The sequence below is a fragment of the Aythya ferina genome (genome assembly GCF_964211825.1).
Source record: "Aythya ferina genome assembly, chromosome: 9".
NCBI classification, from domain to species: domain Eukaryota; kingdom Metazoa; phylum Chordata; class Aves; order Anseriformes; family Anatidae; genus Aythya; species Aythya ferina.
Window position 1 is genome coordinate 14,984,867 of NC_140305.1, and position 18,779 is coordinate 15,003,645.

At 40.0% G+C, this 18,779-nt stretch overlaps 1 protein-coding gene across 7 annotated transcripts in view; it reads right to left on the reverse strand.

Annotated features, from left to right (window-relative positions):
* The window catches only part of LOC311441093 (glypican-5-like), a 410,588-nt gene that overhangs the window by 90,522 nt on the left and 301,287 nt on the right, over positions 1 to 18,779 (reverse strand). For all 7 annotated transcript variants that reach the window (XM_084528744.1, XM_084528741.1, XM_084528739.1 and 4 more), the window contains one exon: positions 1,377 to 1,527. In XM_084528744.1, the coding sequence (XP_084384870.1) occupies positions 1,377 to 1,527 (151 nt within the window). The remainder of the gene's footprint in view (positions 1 to 1,376; positions 1,528 to 18,779) is intronic.

Sequence of the window (18,779 nt, forward strand, 5' to 3'; positions counted from 1 at the left end):
TTACTAAAGCCAGCTGTAAGTCTAGTCTTGAAAGTTTTCAAGTTTTTATTTTTGAACATCTGAAATCTGCCATTGTGTGTGTAAACATGCATACACATCCTCCCAAAACACTGTATGAATAGTGTAATTGTTCTCTGAAGAGTAGGTAGCACCTGGCTTTTGTTTGTATTATGCCATGTAGCAAGGGAAGCATATTACTTATAGTATTTACACTCACAAATCTCCAGGGCCCAAAAGATCTAGTGGTCTTTTAATTGCTTACACATATAATATAACAAACAATGAAAAAATGCTAAGCAAATAATTATAAAATAACATTGTATCAAAGTTCTTCTGTTCAAAATCATGGGTGAGTAGATGGTGAAAATCTCAACTTTATCTGTTAGTCACAATTACTTATTTTTTTAAAAAAATACTGTCTCTGTGTGGTAAGACATCGTGTATCTTGATTATACAGCTCAACAACACAAATCACATTTCAGGTATTTTTAATCTGATAGCAAACTAAAATTAACGCCTTGCAGATATTTCAAACCACATGTTTAAGCTCAGTTTTCCTGAAGAAATATTCATAATACAAACAACCAAAGTCCTGAAGTCCCTATCTGAATATGGGATACTTTTTCTGACTCCCATTGTAGTAGTAAAGGACAAGAAAGAGGCACTTGGTCACCTCTACTGAATGCAGCAGCAGTTTAAAACTTAGCTGAGTTCCATCCCATCTTAATGTGCGCTAATGTGTTTTATTCTAGTAAGGACTTAACTACCTATTAAATTGCCAGTATTTTGGTAGAAGTTAAGTTAGATTCCACGCTTGATGACATATCAGTCAAGTAATGAATAAACAACATGAATAAATACTGCAGAATGTGTATCTGGGAATATCAAGAAATGTTATATCAGGATTATCTTTATCCAGCAACCCACTTTTGCAAAAAACAATACATGAGGTATTTTTTCAAGAATACGTACCTTCAGCAAAACTCTGAAGCATCCTTTAGTATCATTATGCAACCAATAAATATTTATGTTAACACTCAACACAGTCTATAAGGACATTAATTTTCTATTTATTTGAAGAGCCTGCATTATCTAGGAAAACTCTTCCAGTATTTCTGTGAGCTAGATTTTCTTGCAGATTATTATTCACTCTAAATTTAAGTCTTTTATCTGCAATGCCAAGTGTTAAATTATGTTGGGTTACTGTCTGGATCGTTCTATTTTAACTGCAGCTCTTCACAGATTAAGATTTGAATCCTTTGAATTCAGTAGGATTTTGACAGTAACTCAAGCAGTGCAAGTCTTAGCTCTGTCCACCTAATTGTGACATTCATGAATTTCTAAGCTCTGTATGTGTCTATAGAAAGAGTATTTACCTGCTGTGTGAAGCCTGTCACCGGATCCTTGACAGCCATCCTCATCATCGCAGTCCCCACTTGCCTCCATTTCTTCACTTCTTCCACCCCCGCTGCCAGCATCCCGGGAAGCCCATCTTTCCAGTTTTAATTTTGCCTTCTCAGCATCCAGCTAAAAAGGAAAAAGCAGAAAACCAACAACGGTCAGAATATTTACACAGCTCCTATCTCTGTTGACCAAGCTGGGTTTATAAAGCAACAAGCACTTTCACATAGTCTCCAGAACTGCTCCTCAGGTTGGAGAAGATTTCTAGCAGTGACATCCTTGCATTCGGGAGCTAAAGACGATACCATCAAAATTTCTCCACCACAGATGACCAGTAACACCTAACGTCAAACTTTTCATTGAAAACACCGTATCACCCAGTATCATCACAGGGAGGGCTGGACCTGTAGGCCACAGTCTGGAGATCACTGGTTAATGGTGTTACCAGCTGCCACATCTGAGTACTTTTTTACAATTCAAGACTGCAGTATAACCTGGCTACTGTATTTGCTACTTTTCATTATGGGTTTGGTCAGTTGGAAACCTTGACCCCTGGATATGATTTTTAAGATGCTCTTATTTAAGATGCCTGCATGAACTGTTAAGTTGTTCATTAAATTTCACTTGAAATCTATGTTTTGAACAGACTACAGAAGAAGAAAGCTATAAATCTGAACGTATCATACTGGGTCACACTTACTGCAACAATGTATTTACTTCCCACACTCATCTTTTTGATCTTTGGACATTTTCTCTCCCTCGGTCACTACAAACAGTTGCCTATTATTAGTGCTATGGGAACAAAGGGATTTTTTATTTCCTTGGTAGTTCTGAAACATGAAAAATACTATTCCATTTACAGTCAGTCTACATCCAACCTACCCAAGAAACAGCAACACCAACACTACTTGGGAAGAAATGAATTGACTGGCTTAATCTAATACATTTTATTACATGGTTTTAGTCAAGGAAGGACAATTCAGAGGATGCCTTGAACCTGTCCCCCACACCTGAGAAGAGCAGCTGTTTGCTGAGCTATGTGGGACCTCTCCTGCTGGCACAATGCCCTTTTTGCACCACACTTCAGCATTTGCTGATGCAAAAGCCAGAACCAAGGTGCTTCACATCCCTTGGTGGAAAGCAGCCTGTGCTTGTGGCAGTACAGAAGATGGAACAGCTTCTGCAGAGGACAACCTCAAGAGCTAGGCTTTCCCTACAGCTCAGCGACAAGGGAATGCCCTAACTTGGACTGGGTTTTTTCACAACCTGGCTAAGCCACCACCACTACTATTAAGTTTCCATTCCCCATGCATCCTTCTCTCGTTTTGTGAGCAATTACCAATTCCTTTTCTCCGTCTTTCTGAGATTTACAATGGGGACATTGGCTTTGATTTCAAGTGACTAAAACATCCATTCCAGTATTTTGGATCACTCCCTTCACTTAGCTGAAACTCAACCTCCAAAGTATATGAACACTGTTTTAAACAGCAGCAGCTTGTTTGTCTCCTTCTCAGAGTTACAAAAACCTTGTTTGCATTAGCTCTGCCCATACAGTATGATGAGGTATGATTAAAACCTCTCATTCAGTTACATGAAAATATTTTACCAAATGGAAAGACTTTGTAACGCTTCTCAAAGTTGGTCACATTCTGGAGCCATCCAATAGCCTCCACCACACGTATCTTCCCCCCAAAGTATCACAGATTCATTTCAGGCTTTGTGATCTGCTTTAGCCTAGAGGACTGTGATTATCCTTGGTGCTGAGTGAAATGTATTTTCAAACGCAGCTTTGAAGATTCAAGCAGTTTTCACACTAAAAAGGAGGTGAGCTGGGAGCTGGGGGAGGAACTGGAGCACAGGGCTAATACCACCGTGTTAACTGGGTTGAACGGATGACAACAAATGCAGCAATTCCTCCGCAGTGGGAGGCTTTTTGTGGTAGCCTCCTTCTTCTTCTGACGCTGCGAGCTGCCATCCTCCTCACTGGGGCTGACGAAGGCTTGGATCAGCGCAGCAGAGACCCTGTTCTGTGGAGCACCAGACGCCAACTCCTATATGGCAGAACTCCGGGATTTTTCCACCTTTTCACTGCAGGATCTGTTTGCTCATTCTGAAAACAAAAATGACTTCGCACTGCAGTGGCAAGATCTGTAAGTGGGAGGAGAGGGTATGGACTCTAGTGGGGAAGAGCATCAAACACTGTCTAATTGTTACCGCCTGGCTGTTTGTTAAAAACAAGCTGCCTAATGTTGAGCCTCAGTATTCTAAGGCATAAAGGCTGATGTCATGGCAATACAAAACAACATTTTGTTAAACAATTGGAAAAATTTGCCTATGAGGGAGAAAGATAACTCAGTTCTTTCATAGATTTATTGTGTCCTGACCATATTAGAGAAGACTCATTCATTCTTAGTTATAATGCCTCAGAATGAAAAGAAATGGCTAAGTGGTGAACAGAACGGATGCAAAATTTAATAAAGGCTTTTAATGATTGTTTGCCAGTCAAAGCAGAAATGTTTATTGCCTGTTAAGGCAATCATTCTTTTCGAAAATTTGATTTCATTCAGTGTTCATGGCTCAATCCTGACCCCTGCTCAAAACAAGTAAATACTCAAACCAAGTGTGCACCACTCTTGGAAAAAGACCAAGAAACCAGTTTGCTTTGCAACATGGTGCACTGCAAAGTTTTACTGGCTTCTGGGTTCTTCAGGCTTTCGTGACAATGAGATTAAACATAGCCCAGATCTGCATCTCCTGGTCATATTACTCAAACTTTACCCTGCTCTTTCTAGGCTGGCCAGCACAGAGGCGCTGTTACACAGAACCCTTACAGGGAAGCTCAACATTACAACTTAGTTCAAGCTCAGGTGCAACCTACCTATCTTTTTCCCCTTGTTTTTCTCAACTTTTGACCTGTGGCTACTATTCACGAAGAGCAATGAACCAGTGCCAAACTCTGTGCACACATACTGGTTTATCTGTAATTAAATTCATTCCAGGAGATGAAGTAGTGCCACTGCATTAGTTAGGAATGCTCATCCTTCAGACACCGCCACATGACTTCAGTGAGAGCTGTTTTAGTGCAATATCAAAGCGCATGCTAGTATTTCTCCTTCGTCTTTTCCAAGAATCACAGACACCTTTCTCAAAGGCCTGAGACTGCACTGAAATAGCACACTGCATCAGGATGGTACAGGGTGCTGGAGCTTTAGAAGAAGTGTCACAACAGAAGAACAGCATCTTTTATATTTCTAAAGCTCTGGTAGGTCCAGAAGGTGGGTGTAGGCAGGGCATGTCCCTAATTTTTTGCAACAGATTCGAGGCCTCTTCAGAGACAGCCACGACCTGCCCAAACGTCCCAACAATGCTCCTGGCTGCAGGCACCAACCCCAAAACTCCCGGATTCCCCCCAGAATGCTGGAGAGCAAACAAGTCCTTTCCCCATGCAGAAAGGCAGAGCTCAGAGACTGGAGTCTGTAATGGCATTTATATTATTACAAACTACTCTTAAATAAGCCTAATTTTGCCAGCCTGTACTCTGCCTGCTGATGTATGATGCACTCCAGCCATACGTGGCGGCTCTGCACAGAAGGTCCAGCCCGGGATTGCACTGTCCTGATGCTGAGAATTGGCACATAGCTTAAATAATTGCAGTGGATTTCAAGTCAGGCATTGGTGTTTGTGTCTTTACCTTCAAAAAGCAGAAGGTATTTGCTGCTTGTGATTTCAAAAGATACTGGAATCTTAACAGCTTAAAAATTAAGTCATCAAGTTTTTGCCTCATCTAAAAGACGATACTTTTTACTCATGAAAAGCTTATGTAAATAGCTCAAAAACTGAAAAATGACTCAGATCAGGAGTCTTCCCAGCTGCAGCAGGCTTTGGATCAGCTTCATAACCCTCTAAAGGGTTTTTGAGAAACTCTACAGTCTTTCTGTGGAAAGGCTTTAGTATCTGTTTTTGATTCAGCTGAAGGGTAAAAATCCCATATTACTGTTCTGCTCTGAGTCAGACACAGATGACTGTGCTGATGCATTTTACTGATTCCAGCAAAGGTTCCAACCTTAAATTATGTTAAAAAAACACCAACATTCTGCTGACATCGGTTTTATGGAGAAGAAAGAAATGATATCAGCATGGCTGCTGTCTTCCTCCCCTGTTAGTCCTTGATGAAGTAGCACACAAAGTCCTGGTCACCCAAAGAGTCCTTCAGACTTTATAAAAGATTACGTGCCATGCAACCCCTGAGCTTCCTAATATGAGCCTAATCCTAATTCTCATTCAGGATCTTTGAGCACAGATGTGTTAGAAAATAAATTTGTGGTCATGCTTTTTCCTGAAGGTATGTTCCAGATGAATACTTCCACACATTAATTAAATAATAGCTCTTTAGCTCTGTGAGGGCTATTTGATAAAACTGTCAATTTTAATCAATTTCATTGATGAGTCTATTTTCTGAGAGATCATATCTGCACATGTATCTGAAGGGACTGCTCTAAGCTGTAGGATAATACCAATTTCAGCAGAAAATAGATTTTGAAATTATATTTTGCACCATAGTTTTAAGCTTTTCAGGTCAGCAAACACAGCAATGAAAATGTAAGAGGAAGCATTTTTTGAATGAAGCCACTTAAAAGTTGTGTGCTTGGAATATTCAGAGACAAATCCCATATAATAACTGCTTCCTGAGGAATTTGTTAATTAATTTCCTGTATGACAGATTTTGGTTTGGATGCTTTTCCTCTCCGAAAAGTCATTTTTGAGGTGAAATCTAACTTCCGTTCACTTCTCATGTGAGCACACGTATCTGGACTTGCTGTTGTTCCCAGAGATCAAAAAATGACTTACTATATAATGAGTTTAGAAATTGTAAGATAAGCTTGATCTTTTTTCAAGATAGTTGCAAGTAGCTGTCTTCTGAAAAATACTTTAGTGACATAAAAACGATTTGCAGAGACAAAGCATTTTGCCATCTTCTGCCCAAATAATGCACAAAGCCTGATCTTGAAGAGTAATAAATAAATGACTCAATCCTTCCATTCATTTTTTTCTTCAAAAATACAACTAAAAATCCTTTCTAAACCATTATTAGGTCAGAAATGACTACAACTGAAAAAGACAATGCTCCTTTGTTTTTCATCTATTATATATATTTTTTGTTAGGGACTGACATATTGCTTTAGGCATAAAGCTGCATTTTACTGGTGTCTTGTGACTGAGCAGATGTTCTGTCATTTCACAAAACAATAGCAACATAACAAATTTTAGACATAAATGCCATATCGCTTATTCCAAGAGGGTCCTCTCCTTTGAGATAACATTTATGGTTAATTTTCCTCCACATATGCTCTTAGATCCTTTTAAAAGCATTTGGCGGTTGTTTTTGCTTCGTCTTTTCACATTTATCTAGCTCATATATTACAGTATAAATGAACTTATTTGTCTTCGATCTTGTCAGACATTTTGTTTTTTCTTCCCTTGTCTGCATTTTAGAGAAATCCGAAAGGCCCAGTGCATTATCCCTTCTAGCTTCTTCCGAGAGCAGTACAGTTCAGTGAGGTAGCACCATTCAACTCTTGAATCCCTTTTTTTAGCTGATGAAGACAGACAGCTAACCTTCTGGAGCACCTGACATCACCAAAGGTTTCCTTCTGCTGGATTTATTCAGATCCTTACAATAACCTTTGCATCATACATCTTGCTTTACAAGTTACCTGTACAATATTAGAACAATTTAATTCAACAGCTATGCATAATTTATGCAACATGGTTAAGAACTTATAATGGTTTTTGAATTGTATTCACGTCTCTCCTGACCAGACCTTTTCCAGCTGGGGAATTGGACCAGTACTGGTAGATTCCTTTGTTTTATGTTTTTCCCTTTCCTCTAAGGAGCTTGCATTTATTTACACTAGATTTCTATCTCTTGTCTCTGTCAATGCTCCTGCTATACATATAAACCAACAGTGAAGGCTCTGTTGAAGCACACGGAAACATGCAAAGTGCAAGTCTCAAACTAGGCATGCCCACAAAATGGGGACCAACAGCACCTTTACCTCCTCTGCCCCACAGTATCTCCGCTCTACCTATACATAGCATTCTCCAAGTCCTTTGTTTCCTTTCTATTATTTTTTGTTTGTTTGTTTGTTTGTTTTGTTTTGTTTTGTTTTGTTTTACCCTTCTTTTGGTTTGTTCAGCTATCAAACTTCTCATGTCATCTGGAAGTGCTTTCACACATTATATAGCCCTTGTGTAGAATAAACACACCAGGTCTGTCACTAAGCCACAGACCTCTCCTCTATATTCCAAATCATAGAATCATTAAGGTTGGAAAAGACCTTCAAGATTGTCTGGTCCAACCATCCCCCTACTACCAATGTCACCCATCAAACCATGTCCCTAAGCACCAGGTCCAACCTTTCCTTGAACACCTTTGTTTCTTACATTGCAGCTCCCCAGGAAGACAGATTTATGATAAATTTGACAAGTTTCTGGTTTCTGCCTCATTCTAGAACTCTTTCCTACAAAATATTTTAATTATTTCACCAGCTTTCCTAATGTGTTTCTAAGTACTTTCAGAACTAGTTGTCCGTCTTTTGGTAAGCTCAGAACTTGCTTTTTGTCTTAAACCACCTTTTTCAAGCCAAGTAACTTATGCAGTTGATGCTTTTATTTGCTTTACCCCCTCCCCCCCCCCACTCTTTTCTGAAAGAGCACCTATAACCCTACAATCCTACAATGCATATACCTTCCTATCATTTCTGAGGAAGCCTATTGCAACCATTCCTCTTTATTTTCACATGCAACTTTTTCTAACATTTTTTACAGACATGACTTCTCTACATACTCTTTCCAGTCCTGTGTCCTTGAGGGTCTATATTTGCATAAGTCTTTCTTTACTTGTGATTACCTTTTGTTCTCCTGGTTTATGCAGATTGACTCCTTACCCTCTTCCTCACATTTTTATTGCCAGGTAACACATTAGACACTTTAAGACACTTTAGAATCCGTGCTTTCATTTATCTTTGAATACTTTTCATTCCCCATCTGTGTCCTTCCTCTTATCCACCTTCTTCTCACTGACTTCCCGTATAGAAGAAGATTGCAGATTCACACTCCACAACAGAGAAGCTAAAAGCAGTTATTTCTCTTTCAGTTGATTACAAATGTAATAGAAGTATTTCATCAGAAATGGAAGATAGCTTTTACAGATTCACCTTCTTATACTGCAGTGTTAGTGCTTCTATTGTAGATATTTATGGGTTTTGTCTTCTAGCTGTTTCCTAGAGGTGAGTGTACTTCTGCAGAGTGCTAGCACCATGATCAGTTCAGTATTCACTGAACAGAAGTATGCAAGCTATGTACGTCCTTATATTTACTGATTACTATGTGAAGAAGCAACAAGAATGCACCCATAGAATCTTAAAGTTTTTAACAAAAGCTTTATAATACCAGTTTGGGTAAACTATTACCCGAAAGGTATTAAATGTGAATTAAATAAATTGAGCAGAAATAAAGTAAGACTTATTCTAGTTAATGTTTTCACCAAGCACAACAGCTGTTTAAAGAGAATTAATACAATTTGATTTGAATTTACTAAGACAGATGGGTCGAGGAAGTAAGCAAACATCCCTTCCTGATGTTTAATCTTAGTGTTGGGCTGTAACTTCTTGGTATTATGCGACATGACAAAGAAGATCCTGCTCACCTGATGCCTAGTGTGACTGATGCAAATACCTTGGGTTATTCCCTGCCATGGGCATGCATTTCAACTTCAGACAGTTAGTGTAGTCTTTTCCAAAAATAAAATTTGCTTTTAAATTGCAGTATGTGTAGTCTGAAAATAGAGCATATGGCTAAAAACCTGTTGTGTTATATTAAGACTTTCTGCATCTTGTTCAATTAAAAAAAAAAAAAGGTAAACAATTGTAATAAAAATGTAAGATAAACATTGCAATTCTTGCTGAAGAATATGCAGGAGTTGCATATAGAAAATTCTTTCACCCTTCAAAACAGTTCATTTGTGGGAGAGGGGCTGTTTGACCCAAGAGCTTCAGAGGCAGAGGGCTGCTGAGAATGCCAACAAGGTACTCAGAATGCCAGTGTTGCAAAGTAGTTCTTGCTATGTGGTCCCTTGCAAGAAAATCGTGGGCCACAACATCTCTAGACACAGCTGTGGAGCACAGCATGCATGCACATATTAGTTGGATGACAGTGATACCACCAGTGGGAGCTTCACTGATTTTTTAGAATCATCCTAACAATGCACGAGACCAGAATGTGTGATTCTCTACATGGGCAGGCAGCTGGGAGATGAACACACCGTGTCTCTGCAGTGCTGAGATACTGAGGCACCAGGCCAGATCTAGCAAATGTCATCTCCTGTGCTCTCACAAACGGGCCTGTTCTCTGCTGCTTCTGACACTATTTCTCCACTTTTGGAAAAAAAGAAAAAAATGAACAACAACAACAAAAACAAACAAACAAACAAAAAAGCAAGGGGGTTAACTTTAGAGAAGGACTAAAGAAATGAACAGAAAAAATAGAGAGACTTCTCTGAGTGGCTGACTGGGAGAATATGAGCATTGTCTATAAATATATTTGGCCTTCCCCTTAGATGTGAAGAGACCCCTGAGAATATATCTAGAACAGAAATAAAAAGAGGAGAAACAAGCTTTTTAACTATCAGAGTTAGAAGTTTTGGGAGCAGCCTACCAAGAGAAAGATGGGGACAAAAATCCTCAAGTATTTGCGAGACCTGGCTGAATAAATCTGTGAGTGAGTGATGTTCCCTGTGATGTCAATGAGCTGTATGCAATATTTCAGGAGGTCTCCTCCAGGCTTCCATCCTGTGTCTCTACGCTCTGCTAGTTTCTAATATTAGAAAATTGATTTGTAAAACCAAAATCGCAAACCGGAACCACTCCTATTAGCCATTAGGAGTGTTATTTCCTTGCTTGTCTGATTTCTGCATGGGCAAATTATGTCCACCTATCGAGTTATGTCCATTCTTTCCTCTAGGCTAAGAATGAAGCCTCTTAGCTGTGCCTGAAGTAGAAACGTGGCTCCAAAAAATGTATTAATTATTGCTGGTGCTTAGTGTGGTTTCCAATGTGCTGTTTGACTAGGAGCTCTGACTCATCAGGTTTTAGATGTCTAATAATAATGAAGAAACTTCTGTCTGATCAGACTTGGGAAGTATGAAATGAGAAGTGCCTGTAACCAGGAGGCTGGTTGCACTTCGTCAGTCTTTGAATGGCACCCTTCTGACAAGCTGTGTGTTTTAATGGGCTACGTGAGTAAACAGCGGCTTCTCTAAATCATTTAAGGCACAGAACAAACCTTTCTTCTTGCTTTGTACTCAGGCAGAAATTACTTTTTTTTTTTTTTTTTTTTTTCCTTGCAGGAATTTTCATGACATGCTCCAGTGCATGTTAGCTCTGTTTCATGTTCTTGGATTATTATCTGCTTTCAAGCTCTGTGTTGCTGAAGATCATTTTCATAGTATGAGAAGTTTGACATTTCACTGGAAAGACTTGTGAACAATCAGTCTCTCATTACTCAATGGACCCAGGCTTTGGATTTGATTTTTCATGTTAAAACATGACAGAAGCAGCACATTTCCTCCATACTAAATCCCAGCAACTGAGCATTAAAATACAATATGAAATAAAAAATGGAAAACATGGTAAGAACATGGATAACAATGACTGTCATTCAAGATGTACTGATGCTGGGAGCTAAATAACCAACTTTTTGTTACATAAACTAACTAGTTTGAATACCACTGCAACCCAAACCTAACTCGAAAAACAATCACACTGTCTCAGTGCCACTGGACTTCTCTGAAATCCTTACCGTTGCATTTCTAAATGCACTGTATTATTTAAAAGGTGCCACATATGCACAGAAGAGAGGATCAGAGCCTTTGCTGCTATGAATCAGCAAACTGAATTCAGTGGAGCTGCTCCAATTTATTCCACATGAAGGGCCAGCCCAGACTGTTTCATTTGGGAAAGCAGGGTGCTTTAATGAAACAGACAAACACAGTTCATGTTGCATGAATCTGACTATAAAAGACTCAATCCAGATGCTGTGCTCCCATGGCTTCATGGCAACATGTGAGGACATATGATTGAGTGTTTTTGCTAAGTCATTTTTACTTAAAAAGGGAAGAAAGAGGGATGTCTGCACGCAGTAGCTGTCACTGAAGCCGATTTTCCTGTGGCTTTCCTTTTCGCTGGTGACTTTCCCACGAAGGCTCTCTGATGTCTCACAATGACTGAGTTCACAGTACAGTCTCTGTACCAGTGAGCCCCTCTCCTCTGCTCAGGGAACTTGCAATCTGTTACATTTGGCTAAAATTGGCTAATGGGTTAAAAACATATGGAAGGAGCAGCAAGCCTGACAGGCAGGGACACACCAGAGCATGCTTATGTAAGTTGTGTTTGTTTATGGAACCAGGTCAAAATGCAATGCACAGGCAAATGAACAACCAGCCTTGGCAGATCACTGGGAACATTCCTGGAGATCTGAGCAGTTGCTTTACCTTTCTCAGCATGGCTTTAAATTCTATTCAGGCCTAGAACAGGCACAGCAAATAGAAAAAGGTCAATGCATCAGTCTTCGTGGGCTATCATCTTCTCCTCTTACTTTCTCAAAAACCACTAACAAGATAATCTGATCACAAAGATCAAAAGCTCTCTCATGGTGCACTGGGAAAATGATAACCACATTCTGCCTGCAGTGTATATACCTATAATTTAGGGTTGGGAACTGGCCCACATTTACCAGAGATGTAAAGTGGCTTTGAAAGTCTCTCTCTCCATCTCATTCAAACTGTACAAAGGAACTGCTGTTTCCAAGGAGTGGATTGAAAATTTCAGAACAGGGATCTCGATTTTTGCTATGAGCACCTTACTGCAGAATTCTTTTCAGCAGTTTCAGCACATACATGCAATGCTCATTTGTCCTGTTGTTTTAAACTTGGCACTTGTTATTTTAGAATGTTTTCAAAGTGACAAATTTCCCATCTAATCAGTTAGAATATTTTTCCCTGAGATTTCTGAACTTTCAAGCAGTGTTCAAGAGGAGCCAAGAAAACAGGTCAGCTCTACTGAAGGTGACAGAGAGGTGTGGACTGGAAATGGCTTCTGTTATACAGTAAGGAGAGCTCATTTTGATTGGGTGATTAACACTCATTATCCCATCAAAATGACCTGAGAACTACCACTGGAAGACAGTCAGTGTAACACAAAACACTCTGCTACTACTCTGCTTTCTCCCTTCTCAGCAAGGTGCTTCAGCTCCCCAGTTCATTTGTACTTGATTATCTTTGCCCAGCTTCTCTTCACTGTGTGTGACCCATTTATCTTTTTTTTTTTTTTCTCATGTAACAGCTCCACTTTCCCACCTAAATATGGTCACCAACTCAGCTAAGGATGATGACTCCTGGTCACTTCCGCTTGGCTGTTATTATTGGGCTTAACATGTGAAAGCTCTTCTTCCATCAGTTCCTTCTTTCGTTAATTCACTCTGGAGGACTGCAAAGGACATTTGCAACCATCTCGTCTGTTTTTTTCCTCCCTAGGCCTCTGAGGAAAGAACCTTTGCTACTTTTCCATTTTGCCTTTGTACAACTCTAAATCTTTCTTTATGCAGATATTTCTCAGTGGAAACAAGGAGGAATCAACCTCCAGGGATCTCACCATTGACCATGAGCAAGTTTCCCCACAATCTGGGAACCCTAGATGAGCTAATCAGCCATACATCACTCTAGGTGAGAAATGTGGCCTGGAAAACTCAGACTTCTTCAAGGGCAGGCATGCTACTGAGGGACAATTAAGGTGGCTCCAGAAAAGCCCATATTCTGCTTATAAAGCAGCCTACGCATACTGCCTGCTCCACCAGGCCTGGCACGCCGCTGACTCCAGCCTCCTCGGAGTGAGGGAAGAGATGTGATTACTATCAAGTGCTGGCATTTTGTGCTGATGCTCTGCTTTGCTCCCATTTGATCATGCCCTGAAACTGCAGCAAGGACCAGTAAATACACACATGAGTAATCTGCTTGTTTAAAACAAAACACTACAAATGAGAAATACAGGATTTTAGAACTGACCACAGACTCTACACTCAAATCAGCATTCTTTCCTGATGCTGAGCTACCACTGAAATGAAGAACAAGTTGCAGCACATCTCAGTTATATACCAACTCAGGAACAACCTTGCTTACTGTAAGTTCAACCCCACAAACGTTCAAGTGTTCACACGCAGCTCTGGAAGGCACAATTATTCGATATGACAAAGGATGATCTCAGCAAACAAAGGCAGACTCCCAGCCACTTGTATGCTCATTAATATGCATGAGCAATCACATTACAGAGCCTTGATTTTGCCCGGGGCATTTTCCTAACCATGAATCATGAAAAACAAGGAAGAGATGGCACAAGGAGATTATGAAGAATTTACATTTCAAGTGTGCCTCATCTGCACGCTGACATCTCTCCCCTCCCAAGGAGCTCAGTGCTGAGCCCTGAGTGCTGGCTGCTTTGGCAGCAGCCCCGCTCGCTGGTACTGACTGCAGCCGACAGGGATGTAGGAGTCCCTAAAGAACCACTGCCTCGACTACTGTATCTGGGGGAGTTGTTTCTTCCCAATCTTTTAAGTATTTTTGAGGCAATACAGCTATACTTAGCTGCTGAAACATAACATGATGTATAGCAAGAACCCCTGCTGTGTGCTTGGTCATCTGATACTAATTATACATTAAAAAGACGAAGTCTATCTTTAGTTTAACTTCAAAGACAAAGCTATGCTTCTTACTGTCAAGTATGTAGAACTCGCAGCCCTGTTCTGTGATTACAAGTGTAGGAGCAAACATCCAGTGGGAAATCGATGGCAGCTGGAAAGGCTCAAGGAACACCAATGTTTTCTCTCCCTCTTTTCTCTCGCTGGTGCGTAAGTTATGGGGCAGAGCATTGCTACCTAGTCAGATTACTCTGATGTCGAGAATGACTGACCCCCAAATCAAAGCCTGCTCACCCATTTCAGCGAAGGTCAGCTCTCAAAATGTTTCCCTTCATCAGTCCCACCCCCCTGCCCTTGTTATTAGAGGGGGACACACAGAGGCATGGTCACCAACACAAACAAAGCTAGACAGAAAGGATAATTCTCCATGCCCATTTCTTTAGGAAAATAGGCAAAAAGCCCTGCGGAAATTGTGTTCAGATCTACCTTCACCATAAAATCTCTGCTATGCTTTATGTCACCTTCCCCAGAGCTTTACCTGGTCTTGTCTATGACTGTAAGCTCTACAGGGACCGCGTACTCTTGGATTTACTACCACAACTGAGGGCTGTTCCTAGCTGGTCCCTTATTCCTTCTGTAATAAACATGATTAATCGTAGTAATTAAAAAGATGCCCCCCTCCCCTTTTTGTTCTTTCATTACTGGATAGATGGTGGGTTTTTCAGTTTGTTTATTTTAATGATGGCTTTTTCATTTTAAGTCTGATCTCAGCACCTCTATAGTGTACACACCGCAGACAAAATTCTGCAATTTTAATACAGTGAATGGTGCTTTAATGTGCCCACCTTATAAATTTCATTTCCTCTTATCCCCTTTCATTTGACAGGTTTTTCTCCTGGTGAGTTATATCGTGATTACACATACTGCAAATCTTATTGTGAATATTTAAATAGATGGCACCCTAATTCTCATTCACTTCAGATGTTTTTTGTTAAAGAGAAGGCAGTATGGAACCATAATGAAGGACCTTCTTGTCAAATTTTATCTTCAGGGAGGCTTGGATTAATATGAAACACACAGCTGAGGTATCTGTGTTTTGAAGTGCTTGAGAGATTCTTTAATTGCCACAATCTGTTGTGCCTCTCAGATCAATTTTGCGAAGGTGTTCAGCGTGGCATGGGGTTTGCTGATGAGCTATTCTTTGTCTTGTAATGAAGAAATGCTTTGTCTTGTGTCAGATATTAGAGCCACCAACATTCAAATACTCCACAATGGGAAATGAAAGAAGGAATAGTAACAGAAGAACGAAAGCAGAAATGACAGTTGTTGTTAAGCATTATAAGGTGATGTTTTATTGTATAATTATGGTATTTTGTTTGCCTCTGTTTTGTTCACTAGCCAGGAGCCCAGGAGTTTTCTTTGAACAGTTTCTTTAGCCTCATACCTTCTAGATAAAGGCAGTTTATTACCATCAAGTAAACTGTGCACCTATGGTGTATGTCCATATGTTTTATATATTCTTTTTTTCGATCTGCAGTGGATGTTTTACATTAGTGGCCTCTTTGAAAAAATCCCATCTTTAAAATTTTTCTGAATGTTCTTGATACAGTGGAAGACCCAGCAATAATTAAGCATTTGCTCTGATTTTAATTCCAAGTGGCCAAATAATTCTCCTTAGTATTACTATCAAAAATGGGAATTTAGCTCTCAACATGGATGGAACTTCTTTTGGACAAGGAAACTGTCATAAATGTGTTATTTTTTATTAGTAGTAAAACATATATGTATTATCTCCATAATAATCTAACACAAAAATCATTGGCCAGGGCATAGCAAGCCCAGTAACTGGTTTACTTTCCCTATTATTTGTAAGGAAGGAGTAGCTGCCTGAAACAACTGTTATTTTGCTATATTTTTTGTGAAATCTCCCTTCTCCCTGTTACACTTCTCCCAAAGAGACCCTTCTAGATAGCACTATATATCCTAGATATACACACTATATCTATATCTATATCTATACACACTAGATCACATTCATCCCATCTCTTCACTCCATCTCTGCCATGCTCCCTGAGGTTCATATCCTCATTTTGCTGTCAGACCACTCTGGGGTTAACTCTTCCTCCTTTATGTGATCTCATACATATACTTTATTCTGTCCACTATCCCTCTCTCCCTGCAAAGCCTCCACCAATGCAGTCTGCTTGGCTTATCTACATCAAGTCCTTTTCACATAATCATAGACCGAGAACGGTTTTGGTTGGTAGGGACCTCAAAGATTCCCTGGAGCCTTCTGTTCTCTAACCTCAACTCCCTCAGCCTGTCTCCATAGGAGAGGTGCCCGAGCCCTCTGATCATCCTTGTGGCCTTTTCAGGACTTGTTCCAGCAGGTCCGTGTCTTCCTTACACCAGGGGCCCCAGAACTGAACGCAGCACCAGAGGTGGGGCCCCACAAGAGCAGAGCAGAGGGGGAAATCCCCTCCCTCACCCTGCTGGCTGCTCTGCTGTTGGTTCAGCCCAGGGTACAGGTGGCTTTCTGGGCTGAAGGCACACCTTGCTGGCTTGTGTCGAGCTTCTCACACACCAGTACCTCTAGCTATGAAAGAACTTGGGATGCTTTTTTGAGCTACAGCTCCTTTTGTATAGTGTCTTCTAAACTGAGGCATAGATGGTATTTGGAGCACAATTTCATTTCGTGTGCTCTTGGGAAGCTAGCGCAGCTTGCAAGGTCGGAACCAAACCACTCTCAAGCTACTCATTTCAAAGATAAGACTAGTCAAGAGTTTTTTCCATTTCTTGCTCAAATGCCAAAACAGCCAACGTGTGGTGATGGATAATGATCTACCTCCTGATCTGCATTTAACATTTAAAAATCCGTGATCACTATTTAACTTGGGCCAATCCCATACTGTACACTGTAGAGGTCTCTCTCTACTGTTCCACATCTGTTAAATATTTTAGATATTTTAGCTTTATATTTATATAGTTGAGATTGAGTATAATAAAGCCTGTTAAAATCAAGAGTGTATGAGGTTATATTGGGTATTCTGAGAAAGACAGATTTAGAAAGCCTAATGGAAACCATTCACTCCTCTATTGAGATGTCAGATTTGTTTCTCACAGTTTTGCACATTATGTTTAACTCAGTTCTTTCCATCAAAGGCAACTGATGTCTTCTAGCAACACATTCAGACATGGTTTCCTTCTTAGCTCCAACTTCTTCAGAATAAATTAGTACTACTGACAGTGACACACATGTGAAAGAGAATGTTTCATATGCAAAATGATGCATCTATAAAAACATAAAGGAGTGCTACTTACTGCCTACATATACAGGGATTCTCCTTAACTTCCTTCTGGCTATCTTGTTAACACCTGGCATTTGGGCAACAGATTTCCACTGTGGCTCAAAACTGTTTAAATGGATTTTTTAAACCTTTCATCAGTCAAGAAAGTAAGGCTGGTTAATACCACAGAGATACATCTTTTAATATTCCACCTAATTTTCTGCAAATTGTTCCACGAGGCTTGAGTATCCTTAGGTGAACAGAGCATTAAAAATATGCCACTGCAATTAGGTTTCTGTCTAGAATTCTGTGATTTTTCCGTATTTTCTCTAAACTTGAAGCTTTCATCCCCAAGAAACTCCTACCCTATAGTGGGACACCTATCCTCAAAGAGTTTACCAAAGGCCAACCTCCCTAGTGATATGTCAGGTAGGTTTAGAGGACTGAAACAGAAGTGTCCTTAGATGAAGTTCTCACACTTATATCTGTGGGCATTATAGTCTCAGGAAACAACTGAGAACACAAGTCAAATCAATAAAATTTGGTAACAAATGGCACCGTCTTTCCTCGCTAACATCACTGCACGCTATGCAAGTCCTAATGATTAAACCAGATTCCACAAAATTGGAAACCGAACAATGCTGGAGTAAATATTGTGCACAGGCATCTAGAGAGGTAAGTAAGAACCTATGAGAAAGAAACAGACAGCAGACATATCTACTGTTCCCTATCATATAAATTTTTAATCTTTACATCAAACTTCTACTCTATTTATTTGTGCAGTCAAGCACATTATTTCACTGGCTGTGCACAGATATTGAGGGATTTAGTGAAGCTCCTCAACAAATCCAAAACAGACTGAACATATTTGTCCAAATATGTGCTCCAGCTTTATAGCATGGACAGGTAAGAGAGTTAATCAGAAAACAAAAAAGCAAACGTTAAGGAAGAAATACTCTTGGGGGACAATAACACAAGGCAAAAGATACGTTACTGCTCATTGAATTACCTATACAAGATTTTCTTTCTTATTACAGCATTAATCTTTGAATGTGTGCTACACAAGACACTAGTATAAATCCCTTACCTTGTTCTAAGAAGCTAGAGTGCTGTGTTAGACTATTAGCTTCTGCCACCACCAGCATCCGACCACAGAGGTATTCCTGGATCTTGTGCTGTTCAAGAGTGTCTCTGGCAGAGAAGAGGATTTGTTTCCCTCTCTCTTCCTAGTACTATGTCAGACAATTCAGAGAAATCCACTGTACCTCCACATATATTTAGATTTCTTGTCTTCTCTTCATCCTTCACATTAGCCCATGACCAATGCCGACTTACTTTGGCTAG